This window comes from Herpailurus yagouaroundi, unplaced genomic scaffold (genome assembly GCF_014898765.1).
Source record: "Herpailurus yagouaroundi ecotype Mexico unplaced genomic scaffold, PumYag 77, whole genome shotgun sequence".
NCBI lineage: Eukaryota > Metazoa > Chordata > Mammalia > Carnivora > Felidae > Herpailurus > Herpailurus yagouaroundi.
The window spans coordinates 8,183,726-8,203,886 of NW_024412388.1; the positions used below are offsets into that span (position 1 = coordinate 8,183,726).

The 20,161-nt window shown below is 47.3% G+C and overlaps 1 protein-coding gene across 3 annotated transcripts in view; it reads right to left on the minus strand.

The window, feature by feature from the left end:
* The window catches only part of MTOR (mechanistic target of rapamycin kinase), a 134,450-nt gene that overhangs the window by 101,838 nt on the left and 12,451 nt on the right, over positions 1–20,161 (minus strand). For all 3 annotated transcript variants that reach the window (XR_005786404.1, XM_040461178.1, XM_040461193.1), the window contains 12 exons: positions 17,714–17,989; positions 17,523–17,631; positions 14,575–14,761; positions 13,758–13,886; positions 12,551–12,795; positions 11,261–11,476; positions 10,755–10,960; positions 3,393–3,515; positions 2,693–2,782; positions 2,484–2,576; positions 1,669–1,803; positions 1,292–1,421 (listed from right to left, as the gene is read on the minus strand). Coding sequence is in view for 2 of the 3 variants with exons in the window: in XM_040461178.1 (XP_040317112.1) it covers positions 1,292–1,421; positions 1,669–1,803; positions 2,484–2,576; positions 2,693–2,782; positions 3,393–3,515; positions 10,755–10,960; positions 11,261–11,476; positions 12,551–12,795; positions 13,758–13,886; positions 14,575–14,761; positions 17,523–17,631; positions 17,714–17,989 (1,939 nt within the window). In the remaining variant the exon portion in view is untranslated. The remainder of the gene's footprint in view (positions 1–1,291; positions 1,422–1,668; positions 1,804–2,483; positions 2,577–2,692; positions 2,783–3,392; positions 3,516–10,754; positions 10,961–11,260; positions 11,477–12,550; positions 12,796–13,757; positions 13,887–14,574; positions 14,762–17,522; positions 17,632–17,713; positions 17,990–20,161) is intronic.

Genomic DNA, 20,161 nt, shown 5'->3' on the forward strand with positions numbered 1-20,161 from the left:
GAATGACGGCAACAGTCACGAGCTATACGTGCGTGATGTGACTCCGACTTGGAGTGGAGCCTGGCGTGCCACCAACAGCCCGAGCGCCATCGGCGTTCACGGGGAGGACAGAGAACATCAGGACCCAGTGAATAGGCTGTCACCATTAAGGCTTCTAAGAGTTTCTGGCTTTTCTCTGACCCCAACTACAGAAGCCCAGAATGGTACATGATAGGTTTTCCTTAAATTGCTCTGTTTAACTTAGCTTCTTATCATTACAAGTGACAACTCTGAAGTTGAAACCGTCAGTAAAAATAATCATACCCCCTAAATGAAAGTCAAGGCCAACTCCCCAGTTACCCCCAAATTAGGCCAGCATCTGTTCAGTAGCTGCTCGGTCCCTCTAGGGGCTTCAGAGAAGGGGGTGGCAAATGCCACCAGACCTGAACAGCAAGGATCTCAAAGACTGGGTGAGGGGAGGCTGAACCGTACACTGAGGAGGGTAAGAACTCAGTGGGTCAAGAGGCTGGACAGGCACTGCTGAGTAAGGACAAAACCCGCAGGGACCCGGCCCCCACTCCGCTGAGGCACGGGTCTGACAGGGTGCTATCATAGATACACTTCTCTAACACACAGAAGAATACATCGGAAGCAACAAGGTTCCTTCCATAGAGTTTGGAAACAAATTATTTGGGGAAAACAACATTTTGCTGGAAGGGCTGGGAGAGCCACTGCTGGATTTTCACTCTTTCGGAAATAAGTCCGCCCTAGAAGAATCTGCTGTAACCCCATACCCTACCCAATCTCTCAGGCTACTTGTCAACAGACAGAGGGGCTCCAGAGCCAGACCAGTTGATGGAAAAAACAGCCCTGGATTCTGATAGCTACTAGTTTGTCTATGCCCCCGAGCCTGGCCTCAGATTTCCCTACCGATTAAAACAGAGAGGATAAATTCTACCCTCTTGCTCCTTGGGCACCAGGAGAATAGAAAATATCAAAGAAGGACTAACAAAGAACAACAGATGAACAGAGGTGAGGGGGTGATGATTCACATCTCTCTCATCAGCACCAAAAAGCGGGTACAGACTCTTACCCTTGGCAAAGAGTCTGGACACATGTAAGGATTCCAGACACATTGGGAAGCAGCATCCCTATTGGGGTTTAAGACAAAACTCAACTTTCCACTCAAAAGTCATGAAGTGAGCCAACGTGCTGTCATTTGTTAACCAGCCCAAGGCTCTTTCCAAACACAGCCAGCAAGCGCTTCGTGAGGCAGAATGTGATAAGTCTCTCATCAGTCCCCTCAACTTACAGGAATCCTGACTTGACTTGGATTCTGACAGGCTAACAGCAGAAGCGTCGCGGGACTGGTCAATCATGCCAATGTTCACTTTGTGCTTGTAGGGATCCAGGGCCCCCAAAAGTCCTAACACACGGATAGCCTGGGTGGGGAGGGGGAGGGGGAGGGGAAGAAGAAAACATTCATCACAATATCCGATGACCATAGCTTTGATGTGTATTCCTCTCGATGCTCCATGATATCCAGTTCATACCTGAATGGCCAGCTATGAGAACGAAACAGGAGGACAGGACATCTAACCAACATGCTCTCAAGAGCGTGTTAATGCCACAATCTCTCTCCATTCTTCCAGCAAAATCTTTAAAGACCGAGTGTGCCATGTGCCCTACCTCTCTCCGTGTACCCTGGTTCTGCTCAGTCTTCAGAAAATTCAGCAGGACCTCAAGCAAAGTGGGGTACTTCCTGTAGGGCTCCACCACATAGCCAGTGCTGGCCACCAACTGTCCCAGGGTCCACAGAGCCACCTGGACAAGGAACAGATCGTGTGGTCGGTCGAGTCAGTAGGAGAAAGCATGGTCTGTACTCTTCCTTAAATAATTACAGCGAAGTATTAGAGGCTTTTCCAAGAAAAAATGTTTCCAGTAGAGTTCTGTTAACCGCCAACAGAAATCCTTGAGAGTTCGGGCATAAAAACAAGGCCAGAAACCGATGCCAACGATCACTGGATACAGAAGAGCCCCATCTTCCTCAAAGGAAACACACAGTCCTTCCACATCCTGAATGATTAATGGAAGAAATCGAGCTTCGAGGGAAATTAAGACTGTTCTTAATGTTAGTCACCTAATGGCCTCAGTGGCCAAAGTGAAGCCAGGACTGGGGGTGGGGGTGGGGGCTGCTGAAGCGCGGCTTTTGCTTCCCCAGCCACAGGCCCAGGCTTTCCTTTTCCTTCTGGGGGCCGGGGCTCTGATACATGACCTGGATTTTTCTTTGAGCTGCTACTTCCTCAAAGTTGTCTCCAGGTCAGGACGACAACGAATCCTGGTTCCATATCTTCCTTCCCTTTACTCAGCAGATACTTCTGAGTACCTACTGCGTGCCGAGCTCTGGGTCGGGCACTGGCTGGGGGCAGTGAGTGACTAAGACAGACAAGGGCCCAGGCCTCCCAGGCGCCTGTCCTGCTCAGTCCAGAAAGAGCAGTACTCACCTGCCTTTTGGCCAACAGGGAGGAGTCCTGGAGCATGTCCATGATGATAATAAAGAGTTCATCAACCCATTTCCTCATTTCTAGGCCACTGACCTACAAAACGAAAAAGACCGCGGTAGAGAAGATTAGAAATTACGGCCTTATTTTGATTTCCTCAGAGGCTAAACAGTATTCTTTCCATCCTGTGGAAAAAGTGGTTGTCCCCTTACCTGAGCCAACTCTCCTATTGTGGCCAAGACATTATTGATCACACCTGGGTTTGGATCAGGGTCTGGATCTTTCAGTTTCAATATTAAAGCCTATGAAAAGAAGGTATGAGAAAATGAATGCAGGACAGCATCTACCAGGAACCTTTCTTTTACGTAAGTAAAATTCACCCAAGAGACCATTTCAGTCACAGATAAATTACTTCTAGGCTTTACAAATCCAGGATTTCTCTGGAATGTGGATTCTAAAACTTTTCTGAGCCCAGTCTGACATACGAGAGAGCTGGGAAGTGCCATGATTTAAAAACGTTTCCCATGCCTCCTCAAATGATACCTGTGTGATCATCTGCCCAGATGCACGTAAGTTCTGAAAGATTTCACATGCCTCTAAACGCATTCAGATTTTAAAGCTCATTTTTTCTTCATTTTGAAGGAACAATTTTATGCCACTATTTACCTACTTCTTTCCAGGCACATTTGATGATGTGCTGGAACCATCATTTCTTATCTCTTATAAAGAGAGCCCTTTCCTGCAATTGGTGGGATTTTTGTAGTTCTTTCGCTGAGAAGGGCCTGACGTGGCCCTCGTCCCCGAGCCTGGGGCCAAAGAACTTCTCTACTGAAACACTCCCATCGTCCCGAATGAGCTGACATAAGATCACCTGGCGAGAAAGTGCCAGTCTCTCTAGCTATTGTGGGTTACCTTCAGAATGGGCTCCATGTAGGGGCGGATGAGCCGGGGGGCATTGGAGACCAAGTGGCCCAGCATGCGGGCACTCTGTTCTTTGATTCTCCCGATGCCGCTGTGCTCCAGCTCTGTCAGAATCTGGAGGGAAGAAAGGTCCGTATGATAGAGGAAATTCTAGAGAGGAACGGTGTGTCAAAGGGGAAAGGTGGCAGGGAACCAGAGGAAGGAACCAGAACTCCACTATGGATCAAGTGGTTGCTAGATATTCCACAAAGGCAAACAGTGGGACACAGCAGTGGTGGGAAGAGAGACGGTCTGAAACCAGTCCCAGCTCCCACGGTCCCACGATCGTCCCCGAGCAGAGCTGTGACAGTGCAGCACAGTCACAGGAGACTGAGAAAACCACCAGGGACAGTATGAGCAGGGGTCTGCAGAAATAAGGATTGGAGTGGGGCATCTGGGTGACTCAGGTGGTTGAGCATCCAACTTTGGCTCAGGTCATAATCTTGCAGTTCGTAGGTTCGAGCCCTACAGTGATCCTCTGTCTCCTTTTCTCTCTGTCCCTCCCCTGCTCACACTTTATTTCCCTCTCTTCCTCAAAAATAAATAAACATTAAAAAAAAAAAAAGAGAGAGAGAGAGGGAGAGAGAGAGAAAGAAAGAAATAAGGTATGAAGGAAGGGCTCTCTTTGAGAAAAATCTCCATCCAGACAGCAAATCACTAAGAGGGCTTATAACTAATGACAAAAGAATCTAAGAACAGTCAGAATAGCTATGATGTTGAAAGAAATATTAATACTCAGTAGTGGTTTCAGGCACATCTAAACCCCAACAGTGAGGGATTATATCAATAGATTCCCCTTGGACCTTTATGAACAGAAATAACATGTTTGTTCTGACATCCTTAAAACACCTGCAAATCAGCACGTTCTACTCATAGTGACTTCATAGAAACAACTTAATATAGACAGACTTCTGGTGAGCTGAAGTTGCCAGAAGGAAATCTCTGAACCATGAGAACAGTGCATGTTAACTCAGCTACCCAGAGGAGGAGTCTACAATTTCACATTATATCTTGTCTCCGGTTATTGATTTAATAATCCTGACTTTCTGGATCCCCCTGGCAGCCTGTTTTTCCCCTGTCACAGCAGACAGCTGTGAGAGAAGATGGACAGGGATGCTGAGAAAGGACCCACGTGAGCAAGGAGACGCAGGCGGGGAGAAAATGCTTGCCCGTGAGGAGAGCATAACTCTCGCGGGCGGCAAGGGCCACTTCAAAGATCCCCGATTCATTTCCAGAGCCAGAGAGCATTGCTGTGTCCCCACAACAATACCCAATGCCCTCTCTGGTGATCAAGGCATCAGAAAAAGGCCAAAGCACATTTAGGTAATGTCCCTTATTATCAAGGCATGAAAATGTCCAATTCACCTTGGGAAGGTCTGTATATGCATTTGAAAACAATTAGAAATTTTGGTGTTACCAGGGCTGAGCTCAGTACATGGTAAATTTATTCAATAGTGCTTCACATTCCAGTATCAGAAAAATGAGATAGCTTATTGTAACCTTCCAGAAGACACAGGCCATGCCTGGCTTGTTCATTAATAGGTTTCCAGCACCCAGTAGAACCTGAAACATAGCAGGTGCTCAAAACATCTACTGACTGAACATACTGATATTCTCATTAGGAGATATTTCTGTTTCAAGCTTCTTTAGCAGGATTTGGGCTGGTAGGTTCAACAATGATTTCTTTTCCTTCCCTAAACCTTAGAGATTATATATATATAATATATATATTATATATATATAAATTTTTTTTAATGTTTATTTTTGAGAGAGAGACAGAGTGTGAGCAGGGGAGTGGCAGAGACAGAGGGAGACACAGAATCTAAAGCAGACTCCAGGCTCTGAGCTGTCAGCACAGAGCCCGACGCAGGGCTCGAACTCACAGACTGTGAGATCATGACCTGAGCTGAAGTCAGACACTTAACTGACTGAGCCACCCAGGCGCCCCAGGTATATTTTTTTAATGTTTATTTTAATTTATTTTGAGAGAGAGACAGAGAGCATGAGCGGAAGAGGGACAGAGAGAGACACACAGAATCTGAAGCAGGATCCAGGCTTTGAGCTGTCAGTACAGAGCCTGACATGGGGCTCGAAACCACGAACCACAAGATCACGGCCTGAGCTGAAATTGGACGCTTAACCAACTGAGCCACCCAGGTGCCCCGTAAAACCTTAGGTATTTTAAAAAGACTTAAAGTGATGGACACTCCTCACACAGGGCAGCAGTTGAAGAAATAAACCATTAGGCTAAACACAGAAGTGCCGGCAGCATATTGATGGATCTTGTTTTTTTAATCCATTCTGCTACCCTGTCTCATTTGAGACCTAAGGACACCTGCAGATTGAAAGTGAGGGCATGAAGAACCATCTATCGTGCTAACGGAAGTCAAAAGAAAGCCAAAGTAGCCATACTTATATCAGACAAACCATATTTTAAAACAAAGACTGTAACAAGAGATGAACAAGGGCATTATTATCATAATTAAGGGATCTATCCATCAAGAAGATCTAACAATTGTAAATATTTATGTCGCCAACTTGGAAGCACCCAAACATATAAATCAATTACTCACACATGTAAACAAACTCATTAATAATCATACCATTATAGAAGTCTTTAATACCCTACTTACAGCAGTGGACAAGTCAACCAAGCAGAGAATCAACAAGGAAACAATGGCTTTGAATGACACACTGGACCAGATGGACTCATATTCAGACATTTTGTCCTAAAGCAGCAGAATACACATTCTTCTCGAGTACACATGGAACATTCTCCAGAATAGATCACATACTAGGTCACAAATCAGCCCTCAAGAGGTACAAGAAGACTGAGATCACACCATGCATATTTTCAGATCACAACACTATGAAACTTGAAACCAACCACCAGGAAAAATTTGGAAAGCCCTCAAATACATGGAGGTTAAAGAACATCCTACTAAAGAATGGGTTAACCAGGAAGTTAAAGACGAAATTACAAAATACATGGAAGCAAATGAAAATGAAAACACGACAGTCCAAACCCTTTGGGATGCAGCAAAGGCAGCCCTAAGAGGGAAGGAAATACATTGCCATTCAGACCTATCTCAAAAGCAAGAAAGGTCCCAAATACACAGCCTGACCTTACACCTAAAGGAGCAGCAAATAAAGCCCAAAGCCAGCAGCAGAAGAAAAATAATAAAAATGAGAGCAGTGATATAGAAACAAAAAACCACAGGAGAACAGATCAACGGAACTAAAACCTGGTTTTTTGAAAGGATAAACAAAACTGATAACCCCCTAGTGAGACTTCTCAAAAAAGAGGACCCAAATAGATAAATAAAATCACGAATGAAAGAGGAGAGATCACGACCGACACCACAGAAATACAAACAATTATAAGAGAATATTACGAAAAATTATATGCCAACAAACTGGACAATCTGGAAGGGATGGACAAATTCCTTAACACTCACACACTACCAAGACGCAAACAGGAAGAAACAGAAAATTTGAACAGGCCCATAACCAGCAAAGAAATTGAATCGGTTATCAAAAATCTCCCAAGAAACAAGAGTCCTGGGCCAGATGGCTTCTCAGGGGAATTCTACCAGACATTTAAGGCAGAGTTAATACCTACTCTTCTCAAACTGTCCCAAAAAATAGAAATGGAAGGAAAGCTTCCTAACTTATTCTATGAAGCCAGCATTACCTTGATTCCAAAGCCAGAGACCTCACTGAAAAGGAGAATTACAGGCCAATATCCCTGATGAACATGGATGAAAAAATTCTCAACAAGATATCAGTAAATCGAACTCAACGGTACATTGAAAGAACTATTTACCATGATTAAGTGGGATTTATTCCCGGGCTGCAGGACGGCTTTAATACTCATAAATCAATCAATGTGATACACCATGTTAATAAAAGAAAGGATAAGAACCATATGATCTTTTCAATAGATGCAGAAAAGGCATTTGACAAAATACAGTACCCTTTCTTGATAAAAACCCTTAAGAAAGTAGGGGTCGAAGGAACATAAGTCATCATAAAAGCCATATATGAAAGACTCACAGCTAATATCATCCTCAATGGGGAAAAACTGAGAGCTCTCCCGCTAAGGTCAGGAACACGACAGGGATGTCCACTCTCACCGCTGTTGTTCAACACCGTGCCGGAAGCCCTGGCCTCAGCAATCAGACAACAGAAAGAAATGAAAGGCATACAAATTGCCAAAGAAGAAGTCAAACTTTCACTCTTCGCAGATGACATGATACCCTAACGTGGAAAACCCAAAAGAGTCTACCAAAATACTACTAGAACTGATACATGAATTCAGCAAAGTCGCAGCATATAAAAACCAACGTACAGAAATTGGTTGCACTTCTATACAACACAACAAAGCAGCAGAAAAAGAAATCCAGGAATCGATCCCATTTACAATAGCACCAAAAATACCGTTAAGATACCTAGGAATAACCAAGGAGGTAAAAGGTCTGTATGCTGAAAACTATAGAAAGCTTATGAAAGAAACTGAAGAAGACGCCAAGAAATGAAAACACATTCCATGCTCACGGACTGGAAAAACAAATATTGTTGAGATGCGTATGCTACTGAAAGCAATCTACATATTTAACACAATTCCTATCAAAATAATACCAGCATTTTTCACAGAACTAGAACCAACAATCCTAAAATTTGTATGGAACCAGAAAAGACTCCGAACAGCCAAAGTAACGTTGAAAAAGAAAACCAAAGCTGGAGGCACCACAACCCCGGACTTCAAGGGGCATTACAAAGCTGTAATCATCGAGACAGTATGGTACTGGCACACAGACACACAGATCAGTGGAACAGAATACAGAACCCAGATATGGACCCACAAACGTATGGCCAACTAATCTTCAACAAAGCAGGAAACAGTATCCAGTGGAAAACAGACGGTCTCTTCAGTAAATGGTGCTGGGAAAACCGGACGACGACATGCAGAAGAATGAACCTGGACCACTTTCTTACACCAGACACACAAACTCAAAATGGATGAAAGACCTAAATGTGACATAAGAAACCATAAACATCCTACAGGAGAAAATAGGCAGCAACCTCTTTGACCTTGGCTGCAGCAACTTCTTACTAGACATGTCTCCAGAGGCAAGGGAAATAAAAGCAAAAATGAACTATTGGGACCTCATCAAGATAAAAAGCTTCTGCACGGTGAAGGAAACAGTCAACAAAACTAAAAGGCAACGGATGGAATGGGAGAAGATATTTGCAAATGCCATATCAGATAAAGGGCTACTATCCAAAATCGATAAAGAACTTATCATACTCAACGCCCAAAAAACAATCCAGTGAAGAAATGGGCAGAAGACATGAACAGACACTTGTCCAAAGACATCCAGATGGCCAACAGACAATTGAAAAGATGCTCAACATTACTCATCATCAGGAAAATACAAATCAAAACCACAACGAGATACCACCTCACACTTGTCAGAATGGCTAACATTAACAACTCAGGAAACAACAGATGTTGGCGAGGATCCGGAGAAAGGGGAACCCTTTTGCACTGTTGGTGGGAACACAAACTGGTGCAGCAACTCTGGAAAACAGTATGGAGGTACCTCAAAAAATTAAAAATAGAACTACCCTGCGACCCAGCAACTGCACTACTAGGTATTTATCCAAAGGATACAAAGACGCTGATTCAAAGGGGCACATGCACCCCGATGTTTATAGCAGCACTATCAATAACAGCCAAAGTATGAGAAAAGCCCAAATGTCCATCAAGTGATGAATGGATAAAGAAAATGGGGAGAATGTGTGAGCGCGTGCACACGCACACACACACACGCACTGGAATGCTACTCGACAATCAAAAAGAATGCAATCTTGCCATTTGCGACCACATGGATGGAACTAGAATGTGTTATGCTAAGTGAAATTCGTCAGTCACAGGAAGACAAATATATGATTTCACTTATATGTGGATGAACATAAGGGAAGGGAAGGGAAGGGAAGGGAAGGGAAGGGAAGGGAAGGGAAGGGAAGGGAAGGGAAATTAAGATAAATACAGAGAGGGAGGGAAACCATAAGAGACTCTTAAATGCTGGAGGGGAGGTGGTAGGGGGATGGGCTAAATGGGTGATGGGCACTAAGGAGGGCACTTCTTGGGATGAGCACTGAGTGTCATATGGAGGTGATGAATCACTGGGTTCTACTCCTGAAACCAATACTACATTTTATGTTATCTAACTTGAATTTAAATAAATTAAAAATAAAAATAAAAACAGAAGTGCCAACATAATATAATCCTCTAATTTGTTGACTGATATAACTTACACTCACTTTAGCTAGGACAGACTGTGAATACATGACATTTGTTTCGGATGAAAGTTACACGTTAACGGTTTTTCTGTGTTTAAGTTTTTACGTGTTAGGAAAAGTATCTGTTTCGAAAGAAACCATGGGAGATTCAGGAAGCAGAGGGGGGCGTAGGGACAAGGTGGAGTCAGGGGACAGGAAAGGACTGGGCGAGCCACACTGAGACCCAGAAGAGGTGGGTGGAAATCACTCAAGGCAAGAAGGACTGGACCATGGGCCCCTAACCAGGAGGCCAGAGAGTTTATGCGGCTAGGTGGAGACAAAAACTGAGGAGTCAGGTTTTAGCAGGAATTGCAAATCCTGGGGCACCAGGCTGGCTCAGTCGGTGGAGCATGTGACTCTTGACCTCGGGGTTGTCAGTTCAAGTTCCACACTGGGCCCACTTAAAAAAAAAAAGTCCCAATAGATGGAGCAGCAAGGCCAACCTAAATCTACCTCTGGCTCCAGTCCAGCAGCTTGGCTTGGCATCTGACGTTATTTAAGAACGAAAGCCACGGACCACAGGCCGGGGGCAACGACTATGAGAAGCAGAGTTGGAACCACTGTCATCCTGGGCCTCTGTGCCTGACCTGGTGGGAGCAGGAGAGCAGGGGGACAGAGAGGTGCTAGCAAAACTGACACCATCGGCAGCAGACTGAGCCAAACGTGCCAAGAAGCGGGATCTCCGGTGACTTGCCAGGAAGAAGAAAAGAGCTGCCTGCAGACGAGGTTCGCCGGGGATAAGAGGCCCCTGGAGTCGTGCCGCTGGGGGTAAGAGGCTCGTGAGGCAATCGGCCCTGAACTGTAACTGCCAAGCTGGGAAAACAGGGACTCTTGGAGCCAAATGTGGCTTTTACCAGGCATCTTGATCTTTCTCCCCTTCCTTGTCCTCATCTCTCTTTCCCCAAATGGCTCTCACAATGACAGTCCCTTCCAGACTGCCACTAGGTGTGACTGTCACCCCATTACCTGGATGAGCATCTTGCGCAGGAAGGGCATGACGAAGGCCGGGTTCATGCTACTGAGCCGGCCCACCGTGCAGATGGCCAGCTCCCGGATCTCAAACACCTGGTCGTTCAGGGCCACAAACAGGGCCTGCAAGTTCTCTGCCTGGGCCAGGTGTGCATCAAAGCGCTCATCCAGAGATGCCAAGACGCAGTAGCGGATGTCGGGGTCTGCAAGAGCAATCGAGCCTTGGCATGCCTCTTCAATGCCGTCATCCTCTGGTCCTTTCCCAGTTTCCGCCCCCACTGCCCCCGGCCTCGTCTAACCTGTCATTCTTTGCTCACAGGAGCAAAGACAACAGGATTAAAGACAGATCGTTTTACGCCACCTGGCTGGAGTAGCCAAGCCTAACGCTTTGGCAGAGAAAGAGCCGGCCATCACCTCCCTGAGGGCACGCCATGAGAGTGGCTAATTCCCGGTGCCCCGAGTGTCCCAACTCCCCCAGACTGCTCCTGTCTCATGAACCTCACCAGGATCTGTGATCCCGACCACGAGCAGTTTGCTGAGCACGTCTGCCACCACTTGCACCGCAGTCTGGCTAACGACGTGCGCGTGCCCGCTGATGAGGTGGACGGAGGGCGTGAGCAGGCGGGAGCAGGTGCGGGCGGCTTCCATGCGGATCTCCTTGTGCTCGCTGTTTAGGAAATGATCCGCACAGTGGCGGACAAACTGGGTCAGAGAGTGGCCTGGATACAAAGGCAGAGAGAAGACAAAATAAACACCGCTGCTCTGGACGGCAGGCCTACAACTTGCTGGCTGCGTTTTTCATTTCATGGCGATGAATTCAGTTTTCAACAAGATATTGACCCAGAACTCTTCTCTTAAAAAGGTAACAAGTGGGTTTCGAATCAGCAGAGGCGGAAGGGAAGCAGAGGAGCTGGGAGACAGAAAAAGGGCATTCCCCCCACCCACCCCCCCATCCTAATCTTTTCTTTATTCCCTTCAAAGGATGAATTATTTCGTTTTATTCTGACCCAAACCTTTCTTTATGTTCCCAGAAAGTAAAACAATTCTTGATCGAATTTACCTTGTCTATTTTAGTTCCCAGATTTGAATAGCAAAAGAGAGTCTGATGTTGGCTGGGTGTAAATATAGCTACTTTCTATTCATTAGAAATATATTATGCTGGGTGTTAATCAAGGCAAGTGAAGAAGCTACAGGAAGGAAACCACAGGTGGCTGTAAGCATTCAGACCGCACACTTAGGCTTTTTGTACTTGCTTGTTTCCCTGTAGTCTTGAGCAACCACCTACATGATCTTAAATTTCAAAAGTATCCCTTTTTCTCTCCTGAAACAGATCTCCCTAGGGGCATTAATGTGGGTTTATCTGCAGCTTAGAACTCTAAACCGAACGACACAGGACGCCACAGCTGAAAATCATACTGCCGTAGGAACGGAAACACCTTAAAGCCTCTGGCTTAGACATTTTAAAGCATTAAACGCCATCTCCGCTTCATGGATGTGGGGGGATGGGGTGGGGCTCCATCTCTGACTTTCTCGTCTCTCTGAAGCATTCATTCCTTGGATCAATGCAGAGTTTCCCTGAACGCCATCTGCCCCCAAACTCAGGGTGGGACAGAGAAAAACAGAGTACGAATTAACAAAGCATGCAAAGAGCCCAGAAGGCTGAGCCGCTACCCGATCAGCTACCTGGTCTCCAGATCCCCAGCCAAGACCCGGCAATGCTAGGCGCCCTTGTTCTTTCCTCGGGGTTCCCAGCAACGCTCCGTGTCTCGGTAAGAGCTGGGGCAATTTCTTACCTTCAAACTCAAAGCTGCCGAGAGTTCGCAGGGCAAGAGTAATGCTGCCCACGTCGCTGGCCTCAGGGAGGGCTGTGAGGCCAGGGGAAGCCAGCTGATGGGCCAGGCCCTTGGGCATGCCCGGGTGCCGGAGGGGTTTGTGCATAAGGACCAGGGACAGCATCTTCAGTAGCCCATCCTGGATGTCCTTCTTCAGCTGTGGGATCTGACGGCTCAGGTCGTACAGCACAGCAGTGAGGGCAGGGCTGAGGGGAAGGAAACCAGGCGTGTATGGTGCTGGACAAGACATCTGTCTGTTCTTGACAAGAAACAGCCCTTCCCGTCCAGCAAGGGGTTAGGCCCATCACCGCTTGGTCTTTAAAGTAGAAAGGATACTACAAACTAGGATAAATGACCGGAACTCTGTTGGCCTGGTCAGAGGTTTCAGATCAATCTACGAATTTCTGGTCTTTGCCAGAGAGGAACTTGCTTAATATAATTTAGCCACTGCAGAAGACCAAGTCTCGATTAAAAATCAGGGAAGCAAACGGAGAGCATCGTCCTTATTTTACAGAGAAAGAGAACTAATGCAAGGAAAGCCAGGCCATTTCCCAACGATAACATAAATAGCTGCGAACATCGGTCGGGCACTTCTTATACACAAAGTGGTGTGCCGAGAGTGGCTATTTCATGAACTCCTTCACTTAACCTCCATGACAACCCTAGACAACAGGAGCTGCTATCGTGCCCCCTTTTCAGGTGAGAAAATGGAGGCTCGGAGAAGTTAAGTAACCGGGTCGGGATCACACAGCTAACTAGAGATGAAACCAGGATTCAAAACTAGCCCGTGTTTAGCGCGAGCTGTCCCGCCTACCCAATCTCTTTTTTTTTTTTTTTTTTTAATTTTTTTTTTAACGTTTATTTTTTTGGGACAGAGAGAGACAGAGCATGAACGGGGGAGGGGCAGAGAGAGAGGGAGACACAGAATCGGAAACAGGGTCCAGGCTCTGAGCCATCAGCCCAGAGCCCGACGCGGGGCTCGAACTCACGGACCGCGAGATCGTGACCTGGCTGAAGTCGGACGCTTAACCGACTGCGCCACCCAGGCGCCCCAACCGCCTACCCAATCTCACACGCAAACACCCACACCTCGCTTTCAGCACCACCCCGAAACCGCGGTTTGAGTCTCATACTCCCCGAGACGGGAGCTCAGGTTTCCGACACCCACCTCAGTCCCACTGCCAGCATGGGCTCCAGCAGCTCCTTGATATCCTGCTGGATGCCTGGCCCCATTGCCCGGGCCAGCATGCTGATGCAGGTGAACACTGTGGCATCCACCTGCATTGCCTTCTGTCTCCTGCAGAGGACCGAAAGAGCGAGTGAGTGGCCACTTGAGACACAATGACATTCTGTGATGCCCCACCTCAAAATCGCCTTGGGGCGAGGAGGGCAGGTTACCCAGGCAGGGCCACGACTCGTTGGTGTGCCGGTCATCTCCTGCCCAATTCTAGGGGGCCCACCACACCCTAGTCACCACACATTTAAATCTACAACAGCCCAGCAGATGGCAGTCACGTGTCTTGAGGAAGGGGCCCCTTTCCTGAATTGGCACAAAAGGCACCATGTGGCTTAGCGCGGTGCTGGCCAAGGTACCTATTCAGGAAGCGAACTGAACAATGTGTACATCAGGGACCAGGGTGCAGAGCACAGCCACCGGACGGAAAGAAATTCTCCCCGCAACGAGAAGGCTGGGCTCTACAATGGGGAGGCTTATCCCTTCACCAGGCCAATCTACTTATACGTACATATATACATATGCACACACACACACACACACACACACACACACACACACACACACGTATATCACTTAGTTTGAAAAAGGTTGGAACTCAACTGAGGAAGGGTTGTTCTTTGTATGACTTGCTACACCCTGGTGGTTAATGATGCAGAGAATGGGCTTGAGCTCCATGGAAACTGCGATAGAGCATCCTTCCTCCCCAACCAAGTGGGGCGGAGGGTGAAATCCTAATAGAGACACTTACTTATGGGCAAAGTCCTTTGGGGGTAGGGCTGCTCGGATGATGTCCAGCACACGAGGCAAATAGACCTTGAACTCAGATCTCACAGCCACAGAAAGGAGCCCCAGGGCTTGGAAGGCTGCTGTCCGTTCCTTCTCCTTCTTGACACAGCTCAAGACGTGGTTCATGGTATCTTGGAGGTACTGGGTATCTGATCACAAAAAAGACAAGGCATATGGCTCAAGGTCAGGGTTGGTGTATGTACCAAAGGTCAGAGTTCCTATAAAACACTTACATTTAGGTATAAGTTAAGACAGCCGCCTGGAAAGATGTAAAGAAGAATTAAGAGGATGTATTAACCAGTCTTGATAATCGCTTGCTAATCACTCCTCAGATACATCTTTTGGAAATATTAGAAATGTAAGATTTTTTTTCCCCTTTAATTAAAAAAAAAAAAAAACACCCACCAAAAACTTAAAGAGCCTCTGAAACAATAACATGGCACGATCGTCCTCATTAGTGTTATATTTTGAGGGAACGACTACATGCTCTTACGAAGTATATGTTAAATCTTGCTTAAAAACAAAGAGAATCACCTAAACGATTTTATATTATGTTGAAATTTAAAGTACTGTTGGATACTGTTTGCAATAAACAGGCCATTCTATTCAGCTTAGGCCTGGAAATCACTTTGCTATTACCCAGAGATTTCTGTTATAGTTATATTTAATAGAACAAGATTTAGTCTGTAATTTGGGAAGCCACAAGTGTATTTTCATTAAGTTTACATCAGCCAATGTGCACGGGTAGGCGATTCTTGGGCAATTTAAGCCAAAGTGTTATTACTCCTCTGAAGGTTGGAATTTCCTGATTTTTGCCTCTATTTCTTCCCTTCCATCTTGCTGGCCTCAAGTCCGTGCACCCGCAGAATATACACGGCAGCAGAGAAGGCAAGACTGCGCATCCATTAGAAAGTGAGGGGTGCCGAGGGCCACAGCTCATTTAGGAGGCAGTGAGCTGAAGTCCCAGACAGCACATATGCCTCCCTGCATTTATTGTGACGAGAAAGATCTTCTCTCGTGGCTCTCGTGGTCAAATGACACCGAAGCATGCTGGGGCTTGAAAATCACATCACGTCCGCCAGGAAGACAGGACTTCTGGACGGGAACAGCATTTCAGCAGGAAAGGAGCTTAAATCAAGAGGGTGATTTCCTTTGCCAGATTTAGCACCCTAAGAGATTAAGGGATCTGATATTGTGAGAGAGCCCAGCCCAATCTTAGGGCATTTTTGATAGTTCCAAAGCTTCCGTCATTAGGAAGTTTAAGCGGCGACGTCCAAACTGTAGGCTCTAAAAACGTGGCACTTTCCCAATGAGGCTCCATGGATGGAGGCTGCCCAGGCTGAACATCAACGACACGCTTTAGTATATTATTTAATAAAACAACAAAAACCCACATCAAAAGAATAAACCTAGGGGCCCTCTGAGCCTCTGTATCCTGCTGCTAGGCGGTCCTTTGAACTTACTGGGGTAACTGCTTCCACAACATGACAGACTTTGATCAAATTTGGCCTAGTTATTACTTTCTTTTGAACCAGAGACTTTCACACCACAATTATTTAAAGCTCTACTGAACAGGGGCATGTCTGGTCATTAAAGAAGAGAATAGCTGCTGGGTACCAGGTGGGAAAAACGGAAAACTGAAAAAAATATGGGCAAGTTTCATGATATCATTTCTCTCTGGTTCATTGATTTTATGTGGCTAATTGTCTTGTCCTTCCTCAACACCTTCTATTCTCACACGCAGCATATTTAACACCTCACCAACTATACTTTTTTCCTATTTCATCTGGACTGGGGAGTGTGAAATGAGTCTGTGTGCTAGAGGATGGCGTCTGTGGAGGGTCAGGCTGACCTTCCACTTCCACTCCTGGCTCTCATTTGGTCCTGAACGCTTATTAAGCACAGGCGACGGGCACCACAGTGAAGTGCAAAGAGACGTTCGAGACGGTGGCTCTGCACTCAGCAAGCAGGGAGGTAAGATGAGGATACTAAGTATGAACAGGCAACCAGAGTATTATTCTAATTTTTCCCTTTACCTTACTTCTAAGATGGATCTGAGGAGGCAGAGGAGGCAGTAATAACAGAATAATGGTTTCCACTTATGGGGGCCTACTCTGTGCCAGGCATTTAGAGCAGGTGTTTAGGCATTAACACGATTCACCTTGTGAGGCAAGGATTGTTGTTATTCCGCCTCTACGGGTCAGGAAGTGGAGGCCTGGGAAGGTCAAATAACCTGTCTGAAACCTCACGGTGAAGGACAGAAGCAGGATTCATCCCAGGTCTGACGCCAAAGTCTTTCCACGGCCGGAGGCTATCGAGGAAGGGGGAAGAGCACTTCCGGCCGGAGTAGCCCAGGAAGGCCCAAGGGAGAAGCCAGCCTCTGGGCGGGGGCAGCTCTGGGAGCCGGGGATTCTTGCTGCCCAGTGAAAACAGGGCAGGAATACAGGAGCCCCCAGGCCATCATCCCCGAAACCTGCCTCTGAAACCTCCAGTCCTTCCTCCCCGTGAGCGGTGAGGCAGTGGGTGACCACGCCAGGGGCAGAAGCAGGGCGGTCACCACACCCTCCCCGCCCCACAGAGGGGCTGCTGCAGAGTAGCTCAACCCAAACTGCCCTTCCTTCGGTCCCTCTGACGTCCGTCATGAACTTGTTGGCTTCCACACGCACGAAGTCGCTTGGCTCCAGGACTGCCTCTCTGCCTACACACTCTGGTCCTTCCCGTGTCGGCTGCCTCAGACACTTGTGGAAACCCTACGCCGGGCCCCACTGAAATCAGACGTGAGGCAGAGAAACCAGAGACTAGCCCCTTAGTTGTTGCTTCCAATGACAGGCAGATGTAACTTCCTGGAATCACTTCCGTGTGATTTCCCTTAAACAGGTAATGATATGACGTGTCCACGGACATCCTCACCTGTGAAGGCAGAAGGTCGAAATGCAGCCAAGCGGGGCAACAAATTAAGGATTGTCATTTGGATCAGCGAGTTCTTGCTATTCCTGCATTTCAGCACCCACTGGCACACCTGAGACAGGAGAACACAGGGTTGGCCACGGAAAGGGAGCACGGGGCTTGGGAGAGGAGGGGGCAGGCCTCTCGCCACCTACCTGATCGAATTTCTCCTCCATCAGGTCTCTGCAACACCGGCTCTCCACCAGCGTGGACTTCGCTGGGCTGGGGGAAGCCCCGAAGCCCATGAGGCCTTGGTGAGAGCTGTACCCCAGCAGTCCCACCAAGGCGTTGGACTGCGGGGGCTGGCCAGCCTGGAAGCTGGTGAAGGGGGTGATGTGGCGAGGTTTCGTCCCGAAGCCCATGAGGTCTTTGCAGTATTTGTCATGGACCAGCTGCTGCTGCGTGATTTCTTCCATTTCTTCTCTCAGGCGCTGCACGTGGGGAGGGAGATGACCTTTACTCACAAGTGCCACCTGCCAAGCCCCTGTGGGGTCTACACAGCAACTCCTCTGCCCAACCCTGCAGGGGAACTATTTGCCAAGTGGAGGGAGCCCACTCTTCATCTTTAGGAGTTGGATTCCCCCAGAACCTTGCAGGGGGCCTGGTTTTGTTCTAACTTAGGCAGAAGAGCACCACCTACTGAACAACGAAGAAGCGGCAGGGGGCTGGCCGCCAAGGACCCCTCCCCTGGTTTGGGAAAGCTGAGTTGCAGACCTGAGGTCACAGCGATGAGGTCACCCTCTGGCGAGGGTGACAGGGTGCTGGGAGGCCCCACGCCAGGGTCCCATTGAGGACATGCTACTCTCCTTGTCGCCGGAAACCCAGGTAGAAACAACTAAGGCAAGTTACTTTCTCAGAATCTGAAGAATTCCATGGGCAGCACGGACTAAATGGACTGGCTGAGAATTCACAGCTATTTCCTAGCCAAACGGCTGCTTAAAAACAGTCCAAACTGAGAAGCACAGGAAACAATTTCTCAACTTGCACACTATTCTCGACACGGGTATTTTCGCTTCTCAGACATCTTCTCCACTCTCCTTGTCAAGGTCACCAAGGACTCTCAGTCTGCTAAATCGGATGCTCAATTCTCAGCCTTTACCCTATTTGCCTCGGATACAGCATTTGATCCAACTTAATAGTCCCTCCTCTTAGAAAACTTTCTTCCCTTGGCTTCTTGGATCCCGAGCTTTCCTGGGTCTCCTCTCCTCCTCACGCCGCGGGTCTCCCCTGCTTGCTCCTCACCTCCTGACCTCAGGTCCCCAGCACCCCCCTTCTCTGACGCTGGTATGCTGCTGGGGAACCTGAAATCACAGCTATGTGCTGACGGCTCCTCAAATCTGGGTCTCCGCCCAGATCCCCCCAGAACAACTCAGTTCTCTGCTCAGAAGCCCAACAGGTGTCTGAAACACGTTCAAAAGCAAATTCCTGACCTACCCCAAAATGCACCGCTCCTTCCACCTAAGTTCTCCTGACTCAGCAAATGCCACCCTAACCTTCCGGTCACTCAGTACAAAAACCTGGACTCCTCTCTCCCTCACTGACCCCCAAATCTCAAATTCAAGAATCCAGCCCCTCCTTGTGCCTGCACGGTTCCCGCTAGGGTGCAAGCTGCCAAAGTCCTCTGCTAAGGCTGCCGCAGTTCCCTCCCAAATAGACCTCCTGGCATCACCCCTTGCCTCGCGGATAATCCCGCTCAACATGTAGCCACAGCGATCCTTCTGAAACGTGCGTTTCAGCTAGCAGCTAACAGCTTCCCATTTCCCACACACGGTCCGTAGGGTGGCTCCCAAGACCCTACACGATGCGCCCCTTACCTCAGTCCAGGTATTCCTCTGACCCCATCTCCCGCCACCTCCCTCCTGTCACACGGCTCGGTCGAAGTGGTGATCTCGCTCCCAGCCAAAGGCAGCGTGCTGCCGCCATGAGGCCTTCACGCCTGCAGAGCCAGCTGTCTAGAATGCTCCCCCCAGATATGTATTTGTATGGCTTGCTGTCTTACGTCCTTCACAATTGTGCTCAAACATCACAGGAGTGTGAACTGCACTGGTCCACTTATATGTGGATTTTTTTCCCCATAAAGACAGTGCAGGGTTATAAATGTATTTTCTCTTTTTCCTATGATTTCCTTAACGCCATTTTCTTTCCTCTAGCTTACTTTATTGTAAGAATACCGTATATTATGTTATACAACATATAAAATATGTGTTAATTGACTGTTTATGTTATCGGTAAGGCTTCATTGGTAGCTAAGTTTTGGGGGAGCCAAAAGTTATATGTGGATTTTCAACTGTGTGTGCGTTGGGGGGGGGGGGGCTTGATGCCTTAACCCCCACATGTTCAAAGGTCAATCGTATATATTTTCACTTATTTGTGTCTTGTCTCTCCCCGCTAGAATATAATGTTTTGTCCACTGCTGCATTATTCTAGCTCTGAGGACTTGGTGTAGCTGGCTCACAGTGGGTGCTCAGCTCAAACTTGTTCAATGAATGAACAATGACAAAATTATGATACCTTACATTTGGATAATTCTTTAGGATTTATAAAGTACCACCACAAGTACTATTTTTTAAATTTTTTTAAAATATTTATTTTTGAGAGAGAGA